Source organism: Ornithorhynchus anatinus, chromosome X1 (assembly GCF_004115215.2).
Source record: "Ornithorhynchus anatinus isolate Pmale09 chromosome X1, mOrnAna1.pri.v4, whole genome shotgun sequence".
NCBI lineage: Eukaryota > Metazoa > Chordata > Mammalia > Monotremata > Ornithorhynchidae > Ornithorhynchus > Ornithorhynchus anatinus.
Window position 1 is genome coordinate 70,652,778 of NC_041749.1, and position 12,145 is coordinate 70,664,922.

Genomic DNA, 12,145 nt, shown 5'->3' on the forward strand with positions numbered 1-12,145 from the left:
ATTAACTTTTTTATCGTCTCTTTCTGTTTTAATAAGAGCCTTCAAATTATTCCCTACTAAATTTGCAGCTTCAAGCAAAGCTAAACTGTAAAAGACTGAGTCCTAATCTTTTGTCTATCCTCATAGGGAATCTACTTCATCTTTCTGACTGCTCTCTACTTTCTCTACTTCTTTTCTATGCACATCTCAAAATGCATCAGCCAGAACTGCATGTGGTATTCTAGGCTTACCCATATTTCTCTCCCCTCACCACCTTCCTCCCTCATTGAAAAACCTCTGATTTAGGTGAATCTGGTGAGAAGTTTGATAGTCTCTAATAATAATAATGGTACTTGTTAAGCACTGTACTAAGTGCTGGGGTGGATACAAGCAAATTGGGTTGGGCACAGTCCCTATCCCATGCTGGGCTCACGGTCTCAATCCCCATTTTCCAGATGAGGGAACTGAGGCCCAGAAACATGAAGTGACTTTCCCAAGGTCACAAAGCAGACGTGGTGGAGCCAGGATTAGAACCCATGACCTTCTGACTCCCAGGCCTGGGCTCTATTCACTAAGCCATGCTGCTTCTCTAGACTATAATCTTGTTGTGGGCAGGGAATGTATCTACCAATTCTGTTGTATTCTCCCAACTACTTAGTCCAGTGCTCAGCATACAGTAAGCGCGCTCAATAAATACCATTGATTGATTGACTCCGAGAGTCCAGATCTCTCCTAGGGTTTATTAGCCACCAGGAATGTCGTCAGTCATTCTAAAGTGTGTTAATATATTGTGCAAGTTAAAGTTTGGAACATAAGGTATGTGAGACCTGTCACTTGTATATAATTTTTCTTTGGTTTGATTTAGGAACGGTATGTGGCAAGTTTGATGCCTTTGCAGAAGAGCATTTCTCCTTGGAAGGTATAAATGTTGTCATATCAATTTTTAGTAAGAGTCGGGTCGTCCCTGGAAAATGAAGTGGAAGATGGTGATGATTATCTAGACAAATCAATTTTAAGAAAAACTTTATCCTTAATTTCCCAAATAGACTAAAGTGAAAGTTTGGTACTAAATTATCACATTAATTGACCTATGTTCTCTATTTCTTATTTGATGAGTCTAACAGTTATAATTTAATCACTGAAAAGTCCCAGTGACAACCTGTGTCCTTTTTTTCATTTTTTTAGAGTCCACCTCAGTTGAGACCATTTCTTCAAGAAGAATTTATGAAAACACTTGAGAAAGCAGGACCTCAGCTAACCTCCAGGTTAAAAGGAGATTGGATAGGACTCTACAGGTGAGTGTGGTATAGTAGATCCGCTTTTCTCCAATGCCAGATTTCTTTCACACTGTTTCTGAGTTTTGGACTTTGCATAATTTACTGAGGCACATTCTTCTATCTCTTCAAGGCATTTTCTAAAATCTCCAAACTTCGATGGCTGGTTCAGGACACGGCAGAAGGAAATGACCCAGAAATTGGAAGCATTACACTTAGAAGCTCTTTGTGATGAGGTTAGGACACATCTTTTTCCCTCCCTTGCCCCCCTTGGGTAAATAAAAAATGTTGAAGGGTAAAATTATTCTTTCAGAACCTCTTATTACAGTATTTTGGCTTTGACTCACTCTGCATGCACCACCATTTCTTCTATCATCGCATCATGTTCTATATAGATGGGCATGTGATGTCAGGAGAATGTTCCCTAATTTCCCCAACAGTGTTCTGTTCAAAACACACAGTGAAAACACATATCATAGGAGAGTTCACTCTAATATAAAAATAGAAAGTACAGCCCATATTCTGAAAGTTCTAGGTTTTGAGGTAAAGGAATCAAGTTCCTGTTTAGCCATTTTTCTAGACTGAATGTAATTTTACATTTTGACACAAAACCATTTTCAGAAATATAAAGAATAAATAATAATAATTACGGTACTTGCTAAGCACTTAATTTGTGCCAGGCACTATACTAAGCACTGGGGAAGATAAAAGATAATAAGGTTGAGGACAGTCCCTGTCCCAAACAGGGCTCACAATCTAAGTAGGATCCCCGTTTTACAGATGAGAAAACTGAGGCATAGAGAAGTTAAGTGACTTGTCCAAGGTCCTCTGACTCCCAGACCTGTGCACTTTCCACCAGACCACACTGCTTCTCTTGTTAAATTTATTTATAGATTTCAACCTTGAGGCACACTGCCATAAATGTTGTTAATTGGAACATTTGAAAGTAGGGACAGGATAATGGTAAAAGTAAGCAAGGACTTGCTGAAAGAGTTGAAGAAATTGCCATGAGTTGATAATGGAAACATTATCCAATCTTGGCTTCACTGACAATGTCCTCTCCTCATTCTCCTCTTCTCTCTCTGATCACGCATTCTCAGGCTCTTTCCCAGGCCCCTTCTCTGCCTCTCACCCCTTAACTGTGAGAGTCACTCAAGGCTCAGTTCTGGGTCCACTTCTATTCTCTCTCTATACCCATTCCCTCGGAGAACTCATTTGTTCCCATGGCTTCAACTACCATCTCTGTGCAGATGATTCCCAAATATACATCTCCTGTTCTGATCTCTCTCTCCCTTTCTGCAGTCTCATATTTCCTCCTGCCTTTAAGATATATATTTACTTGGATGTCACACCAAAATGCTTGTATCTATCCCAGCCGTTAGTACGGTGCCTGGCACTTAATAAGCGCTTAACAAATACCATTTTTTAAAAAAGGTCCAAAACAAAATTCATCTTCACACCCAAACCGTGTTCTCCCTTGACTTTCCCATCATTGTAGACAACACCACCGTCCTCCCGATCTTGCAAGCCTGCAACTATGGCGTCATCCTCGACTCCTCTCTCTCATTCAACCCACATATTCTATCTGTCCCCAAATCCTGTAAGTGTTACCTTCACAGCATCACTGAAATCTGCCCTTTCCTCTCCATCCAAACTGCTGCCATGTTGATCCAACACTTATCCTAACCCATCTTGATTACTACATCAGCCTCCTTACTGACCACCCTACCTCCTGTCTCTCCCACTCGTCTATACTTTCCTCTGCTGCTTAGATCTTTTTTCAAAAAAAGTTCAGTCCAGATTTTCCCACTCAAGAACCTCCAGTGGTTGCCCATCCACCTCCGCATCTAACAGAAACTCCTTACCATTGTCTTTAAAGCATTCACTGACTTACCTGACCTCACTGATTTTCAGCATGTTCACTTCACTCCTGTAACACCACTATATCTCGCTTTCGTTTATCTTGCTGCCAACCCCTCGCCTGTGTTCTCCCTCTGGCCTGGAACTCCCTTTCCTTCATGTCCAACAGAAGATCACACTCCCCACCTTCAAGGCCTTACTAAAGTCACATCTCCTTCATGAGGCATTCCCTGACTAAGCCCTCATTTCCCCTATTCCCTCTCCCGTCTGCATTGCCCTTGCCCTGGATTTGTACCTTTTATTCACCCTACCCTCAGCCCCACAGAACTCACGTACATATCTGTAATTTATATCAATGTCTGTTTCCCCCTCTAGATTGTAAGCTCCTTGTGGTCAGGGAACGTGTCTACCAACTCTGTACTGTCCCAAGTACTTAGTACAGTTCTCTGCACACAGTAAGCACTCAATAAATATGATAGATTGATCGATACCCGCATGCATGCAAACTCATGTGAACCCACTTTGAGGTTTGTGCTCAAAAAACCACACCAGCCCCCTCAGTATCCTTTCCTGCTGAATCAACATAGATCAATTAAAGCTTTATTGAAAATGCTTTCATTATATAGTTAAAAAATACCCCCCCTCCAACCCGATAGCACTTATGTACAGGTCTTTATATATTATAAATTTATTACTCATACTGTCTGTCCCTCTAAAACTGTAAGCTCGTTATGGGCAGGGAATGGGTCCCTAATTCTGTTGTATTCTGCCAAGCACTTAGTACGGTGCTCTGTACATAGTAAGCGCTCAATAAATACCATTGATTGACAGATTGATTTCATCATGTGAAACTTGCTTTTATAGGATTTGCTTCTCTGGACCCAGAAACATACTGAGGTAGAAACAGTGGACCTTGTATTGAAGTTGAAAAGTAAACTGGTATGTATACAAAAGTTAGGCCAGCAAAGGCTTTTTTTTCTGAAAAATTTCTGGAATTTAGTTGGACAGCCCACCGCACCAGCACAGTGTTCAGCCAGAACACATATGACCCTTCCACATAATAATCTTCACCATAATAGTCCGTAGACTATAATAGTTTATACTATGAGCTCATGGTGGGCAGGGAATGGGTCTGTTATATTGTTGTTTGTAGTCTCCCAAGCACTTAGTATGGTGCCCTGCACACAGTAAAGCACTCAGTAAATACGACTGATTGTTCATTATTATTATTATGTATTCTTTCCTTATCGTATGCCCAGCACTGTACTAAGCGCTAGGATAGATACAAGATAATTAGGCCAGAAACATGTCAGACCCCACAGTCTAAGGGACAACAGTGGGGACAGGTACTGAATTCCCATTTTACAGATGATTCACCTGAGGCACAGAGAAGTTACCCAAGGTCAAAATAGCAGGCAGGTGGCAGGGCAGGGGTTAGAACCCAGGTCCTCTGACTCCCAGGCCCTTGCTCTTTCCAGTGCTCTAAGCGCTGGGATAGATTCAAGGTAATTGTGTAATCCTACTTATAGTCCAAGTAGGAGGGAGAACAGTTATTGAATCTCCATTTTGCAAATGAGAGACTGGACACACAGAGAAGTTAAGTGAGTTGCCCAAGGGCACACAGCAAGTACACAGGCAAGTCAGGATTAGAACCCAGGGCATCCAGCTCCCAGGCCCAAGTTCTTTCCACTAGGTCATGCTGCTTCCAATAATAGTTCCTATATCATTACAAGGTTAGTACTTTGTAGGCTAAAACTCACACCTTGTTACCCTTATTTAGAGCAAAAAAATGAATCCTAGATTTGGTCCCTTCAGTCATCTGCAAGAAAGTTCTCTGATTTCATGGGTTTTGTGAATAGCATGCTATGGGTAAGTTCTCAAAGTCATGAGATCATTAGATAATGGGAGGTTCTTCATTTGAGAAATGTCAAACATTCCTGAATAGTGAGAGGATTTGAAAAACTATTACAAGTTCTTTCTATAGTTACAGGTTGATCGTGAACAGCTACCTGTGAAACCTGGCACTGTGGAAAAGTTACAGATGCATATAGAAGCAATTATTTTAGCACTGCCAGAAGACCTGCAGGGTATTCTGCTCAAAACTGGCAAAACATGATGTCTCCTTGGATTTTTCAAATCAACAGGATTTTTCAGCAATGAAGCATAGGAAACATTTCAGAGACCCTCACAAAGAGGATTGAGGCAGAACAATGGAAAGCAATTAGGAATAGAGGTATTACCAAAAGACATTCTAATGTGGTGAAAACTTTTAGCTCATTTTTTAAACCAAAATTTACAGTGGCTCCACTTTAATACAGACTAATGGAAAAATATTTCTATATTTTTACTTATGTTTAAAAGTGCTCTTATGAGAGACCTGTGAGGGGCAAAAGCATGTAAAATCCCATGCTGCAATGCTGGCATTGCAGATTTATTTTTAAACTAATGCTACTGTGCCCAGTCAAGTTAATTCTCAGGGGAAAGGAACATTCACAAAGGTAAAAAGAGGAAGACAAAAAAACCCCCAAGATGTCCTATCTTGTTGATATCTAATTAGTGCCTTCCTTTCTGCCTACATTTTTCACATTACAAGCCCAGCCGTTGTTCTTGGGGCTGACTCAGTTTTATGTAACATACCAGATATTTTATTAATTAATCACTGCTAACAAATAGATACTTTATGGCTCCAAGGCTATTAATTAGTAGAGATGACTCTTTTGACCCTACACTCTTTTTTATTCCATGACTTTTTGGCCCTGTATATTTTTGTTTAATTATTATCTCACTAAAGAAGAGAAACCATGTAATCATGATTTGGAAATGGAGAAACTATTATCTCCTGTCCTTTAGTACTTGGGCCTTTTAGGTCAAATATCATGGGTGCTTCTCTCCAAGCCAGAATTGTTGCCAATCTCACAAAGAGAGTGGGTTTTGTTTTATAATGTTTAAATCTTCTGAAAAGAAAAAGTGGACATAGGCCTTTAATGTGATCATCTTTGCTGTGATTACCCGAGATGACTTCAGTGGCATTATTTGTTTTGTGGCTCCTTTGTTTTATAAAAAAACAAAAAACCCTGATTCAATAATATTCCTTGTTTCAGTTTCTTCACTTCTGATTGACACTGAGTCTTTTTTGTCTTTCACTGTTTCAATTCACTTTTTGGACTGGTCGGTTCCATGATGCATAGAAGCCGGAATGTGGATCGGTCATAATGATTGTGCGGTTTGGGCTTCAAAAAGAGGTACAGCAGAAGCCACTTAAAAATAGGCACATACTGTACAATACTTGTGTATCTAGCCCGATATCTCATTTCCAATGGCAGAAACAAATTTAGTTGTGTTCCTTAGGAAAAAAAAAGAAGAGATTGCCCAGGTCTCCTTTGCTTTCCATTTATATCGATGGAGGATGTACTTCCAAGTATAAGACCATTACAGTTTTAGAGAAATATACAGTCTTTTTACTCATGAATAAGACCTTGAGGATAATACCTTACAGTTATATAAGGAATATCTCATTGGAACAGAGGTGCCAACTTGTCATTTTAAGTATAGGGGCAAAAAGCAGACAGGGATTTTAGGGAGGATGAGGAGCGGAAGGGCAACGGCTTCACATGGGTGATAGGCCAGAGATCTCCAATTTTGGGTATTTGGGGTACTCTCAGATCTTGTCAGAGACTTGGGAGAAGCAAATCTGCTCAAAAAGCTGGGCGGACGATTGCCCCCATGGAGCGAGCACCTGTCTATGCATTGGAAATGAATTGTTTGCTTTGGATTAGATCAAGTGTTTTTCAAGAATCTACAGTCCTCCTTGGGGGATGAGAGGAATTACATTTGTATGCTAAAACGCTTCATAACTTTCTAGGAAGCCTTATTAAGATGTAAAAGGTCACCTTTGTATTTTTTTTACAAGAAGACGTATTTTAGTATTCATTTATATGCAATTTGTGACCAGAAATGAAACTGTAATAGTGTTGATTCAAAAATGAATCTTGAAATGAATGCCACTATATGATGTTTGCTAATTTTCTGAAGAATTATTCTTCAGCACACCTGAAGAATAGTGAAATGGGTGTGGCTGTAGCTTGTTTGTATTTATGTTTTTTTTAAACTGAAGAATAACCTCTAGAAAATCCTGTAAACTGGGCACCCGATGGTTGCTTGTCACTTAAATACAGCTGTATAAAACTGTATTGGAAATCTGAGACTGATGTTATTTTCTCAACAATTACTATATATTTGGGAATGACTTTTTCTTTAAAATCTAAACCCTACCACGTACTGTCTGTCACTAGCCTCAGAAGGCATCATTGCTTTATGTCTGTTATGGAAGGCTTTTTACTAACTTCTGAGAAGGAGGCTTTGGAGAGAGAAGGCACAGCAGTTGCCTGATGAAATGATTAAAGGTCTCAAATACTAAAACGTGTGATATTTATTTATGTCTTATTTCAGGACAGGCTAATACTTGAAAATACTTAGGTTAAACATAGCTTTGCTCCTTCCCAACTCACTTCACTTCCTGAAAGATTTGGTGACAAAGACCAATTGATCTTATCTTTCCATGGGTAGGAGCCAGGTGCCCCAAATGTTTTCCTGTCAGTAAAGCTGGACGGGCTTGCTTGATAACATGGGAATTGTCTAGATTTTTTTTATGGTATTTGTTAAATGCTTATTTTGTGTCGGGATAGATACAAGCTAATCAGGTTGGACACAGTCCATGTCCCAAATGGGGGGTGGGGGGGGAAAGTAACAGTTTTAATCCCCCTTTTACAAATGAGGTAGCTGAGGCACAGAGAAGTGAAGTAATAATAATAATGGTATTTGCTAAGTGCTTACTGTGTTCCATGCACTGTTCTCAGCGCTGGGGTGGATACAAGCAAATTGGGTTGGACACGGTCCCTGTCCCACGTGGAGCTCACAGTCTCAATCCCCAGTTTACAGATGAGGTAACCAAGGCACAGTGAAGTGACTTGCCCAAGGTCACACAGCAGACACATGGCGGAGCCAGGATTAGGACGCAGGTCCTTCTGACTCCCAGGTCTTTATCCATTAGACTACGCTGCTACTCAAGATGTCCCTTCCAATCTTCTGATTCTTTGACATATTAACAGATTGGCTAGTTATGTAAGCTTGCTTTTGACCATGAAATGGGCACCCTTGCGCAGACGTGGAAGTAGAGAAGATTCCTTTTCTTAATATTCACGGCTCTCACCTCCACTTTCCAGGCAGGAGACCTTGATTTTGGCAATGAAGACGGGGAGGAGAGGTGTCGGTATTTAGCGGCCCGGCATCTCCCTTACCCAGGACCAATTAAGCATTGGTTCTTGTGTTAAGCATCTGTTGTTGAACACCGTCATCCCAATAAGTTCAAAGCTTTCTTCCCAAACAAAAGCAAGAGCATAGTGTAGTACTGTGAAACCAATGGTCCATCGTGTTCTGAATTGAATTAATTGCTGAATAAAGAGTCTTAAAATGATTAAAGTGGGAAAGTGGTTAAGTGCGGGGGGGGGGGGGGGGGGGGGGGGAGTGGCACAGCCATGGCCCAGACCCACATAACCCAACCCAATGGCCTTACAGATTGAAATCCTGTACCTCCAGAGAAGCAGCATGGCTCAGTGGAAAGAGCCTGGGCTTGGGAGTCATAGCTCATGGGTTTGAATCCTGGCTCCAACGCTTGTCAGCTGTGTGACCTTGGGCAAGTCACTTAACTTCTCTGTGCCTCAGTTACCTCATCTGTAAAATGGGGATTAAGATTGTTAGCTTCATGTGGGACAACCTGATGACCCTGTATCTCCCCCAGCGCTTAGAACAGTGCTCTGCATATAGTAAACACTTAACAAATACCAACATTATTATCAAGATGGCACCCTCCTGAAACATTCTCAGATGGACCTCATCCTAGGTCTTACTAAGATGACTGCCAGGCATGCTTGATATCAGAGACAATGGGGTGGCACCAGGGTTCGTATACAGTGACCTCCTGTCAGTCTTTTTCCCTCCTCACCATTGCTCCCTCTAAGGCTGTACGTGTTGAGCAGCCATCTTTCATTACTCTAGTAATTCTCAACTCTGAAGGAGAGGAGGAGTTTCAGAAGACTGGAGAGAGGGGCCTTGTGGGGAGGAGGGAAATGGAGAGGAATATTGGCTCATGTCCAACAGACAGGAGGGTGCCTGAAGGAGACATTTAAGGGCCACATGCTTGAAGTTCAGCCAGCCTGGGGACAAGACAGCAGCACTCCAGCTTTTCCCAGGCAGCTGTGGGCTGAGTTGGACTCCTGGTGGCCAATCAGCCTGCCACAATGGGGCAGGAGGGTCTGCTGCCGGGGGTTGAGAGTACCACAGGAAGAACCTGGATGTCCTTGGGAGCTGCTGGGGATCAGCTATGGCTGTGTCTCCTCACCCTAGGTTCCAGTGCAATCTTTTAGCAGGTGGGAGATCCTGGAAATTCCCGAGAAGTTTTGTTTTCTCGGTTGAGTGGAGCTCGGGGCCAGGCCTGGCTGATGACTTTCATGTGTGGGGCACATAGCTCAAACCAGTTTCCAGCTGGCATGGGTGGAAGAGTAGAGGAAGCGTATCATAAAATTCAATGTCCTTCCTTCTCCCTCTGTCCCTCACCCCTGATGACTGATGTTCTTTCAGCTCCAAATTCTGTTGGTAATCCAGCTGAGTCATTTCTGGCTGTAAAGCCCAGGAATTTACTGGGAAAAGGAAGCTGAGAATTGTTCCTAGAAAACTCCAGCGATTGGGGGCGCTCAGATCGAATGACTCTGTTTCTCTCATTGGCTTGTGCACGCTCTCTCTCTCCTGCCCGGTGGAGAGCAGAGCGGAGACTGTGGAGAGCCAATGCAGCAGTCGCTTACTTTCATGGGAGGCGGAGAAAGGGTGGCCAAGCTGAGGAAGGGGCCGGGGCCTTTGCTCCGACCCCTTCCAGGAAACACCACAAGTATGGAGCAGTGCTCAGAGTGAACTTTCCAAAGGGCCTGCAGGGAGGGAGAGGGCAACCGCTTCTTTCCAACCCCGCTTCAGAGCCTTTGGCAAGAAGACAGGGTCAGGAGGGTCCGTGGGAGCTTGAGGACATCTACCTGTTCCACTTGGCTGCCACTTCTCCTGCGCCCTGGGGGGCTGAAGAGAGATTCATTCACTCATTCGATTCAATTGTATTTATTAAACTCTGTATGCAGGGCACTGTACTAAGCACTTGGGACAGAGCGTGGCACAGGAGAGCCTTGGGGATGGGTAGGGGGAAGGGCCCGCTCCTCCCCAGGGACGTTAAGTCTCAGTCCTTCAGTTTCAGCCGGAAGCCCACCCTGTCCCACAGGCCAGGCGAATTGGGGAGACTTTTCCGATGATGTCATACACATGATGTTACGCATCACATGGGCGCCCTGCAAAAATCGATTAGCCCAAGGACTTATGGAGGGCTTCCTCCATGGGTCAGCTCTGCTACATGTGCATCCACAATGCTGAGATGAATCACTTTGTCAAGATGAAATTTTCTGGTTTGAAAAAATGTCTTGTACTGTGTTTTAAGGGCTGTTGCAAACAAGTGGGCCAAGTCCAAGGTTGGGAGTCACAAAAGAGCTTCCCATGGCAATCGTGATGTGAGGGATGGGATATGTGCTTTCCGCATGGAACTAATCAATCATATTGACAGCATAGCTTAGTGGAAAGAGCATGGGCTTGGGAGTCAGAGGTCGTGAGTTCTAATCCCAACTCCGCCACTTGACAGCTGTGTGACTTTGGGCAAGTCACTTCACTTCTCTGTGCCTCAGTTACCTCATCTGGAAAATGGGGCTCAAGAGTGTGAGCCCCAAGTGGTACAGCCTGATAAACTTGTAGCTATCCCAGCGCTTAGAATGATGATGGTATTTGTTAAGTGCTTAATATGTGCAAAGCACTGTTCTAAGCGCTGGGGGAGGGTACAACAGTGCTTGGCACATAATAGGTGGTTAACAAATACCACCATCATCATTATTATTATATTTATTGGACATTTACTGTGCGCAGAGCATTGTACTAAGCACTTGGGAGAGTACGATATAATAAACAGACACATTCCCTGCCCACAATGAACTTACAGTCTAGAGGACTAATCACCATGCAACTTGTCCTTGTGCTCTCCCCTAGCCTGTGTAGGCAACAGGGGTAACCCTTCTACTATCGTGGTACTCCAGAAAAGCTACAACTGGGTCCCAACGCAGCTGCTCAACAGAATGTCAGTGGGGGGGGGGGGATTAAACTGCTTCCAGGGTAATGCATGCATTCCCAGCCTGGGGGAGTTTGGTCATCTTTATAACCAAGCGCCTATGCTGATTGCTAAGAGCCTTTTTTATTGCCATTCCAAAGATCAACAACTCGAGCATATCATAAACTGCAGTAACTCTGGCCACATTATGCACATTGTTTGTGGAATAGCTGAACTTCTTATGTACAATGGTCTCAAGCCCCTAGAGAAAACTTGCCAGGAAGTTGAAGGAACGAGGTTTCTATCCTATCACTCGATCAATGGTTTTTATTTGGTGCTTACCCTATAAAAATATAACTGCACAGCTTGTGTAAATTTCTGCAACATTCATAAGAGGCTGTAATGGGCTTCAGAACTGAGTGTATAGGCAACTAAGAAAGTATTTTAGCTGCCCCTGCCGATGAATGGACAATGAACCAGCAAACCCCCATTACACAGCTGGATTATGCTACATGAAAATATGGTTATATCATGAATGGTGGTACTTACAATCAGGTATACTTTCCCAAAGATTTACAAGTCATAAATGAGGATCTGTTCCCAAACCTCTGGAAAAATAAGGATTTCTGCTATATTTGTTAAAGTAATTCAAAGCACAACATCCCAACGTGAAGATCAATTTATTTTTAATCACAATCTCTAAAATGACATCCCCATAAAAGTATTAAAACCTATAAAAAATGAAGAAAGATTGAATTCCCAATCCTAAAATGAAACTATTCCCTAACAGTTTAGTAACACTCTGGACAGGACCAGCTTCAAACATGTGGCCATCTCGAGGCAGGGACAA

At 42.6% G+C, this 12,145-nt stretch overlaps 1 protein-coding gene across 3 annotated transcripts in view; it reads left to right on the forward strand.

The window, feature by feature from the left end:
• Positions 1 to 7,532, forward strand: part of DENND6A (DENN domain containing 6A) — a 110,463-nt gene extending 102,931 nt beyond the window's left edge. For all 3 annotated transcript variants that reach the window (XM_029050634.2, XM_029050633.2, XM_001510993.4), the window contains 5 exons: positions 845 to 898; positions 1,165 to 1,274; positions 1,387 to 1,489; positions 3,978 to 4,052; positions 5,098 to 7,532. In XM_029050634.2, the coding sequence (XP_028906467.1) occupies positions 845 to 898; positions 1,165 to 1,274; positions 1,387 to 1,489; positions 3,978 to 4,052; positions 5,098 to 5,229 (474 nt within the window). In that variant the 3' untranslated portion in view covers positions 5,230 to 7,532. The remainder of the gene's footprint in view (positions 1 to 844; positions 899 to 1,164; positions 1,275 to 1,386; positions 1,490 to 3,977; positions 4,053 to 5,097) is intronic.
• The last annotated feature ends 4,613 nt before the right edge of the window (positions 7,533 to 12,145 follow it).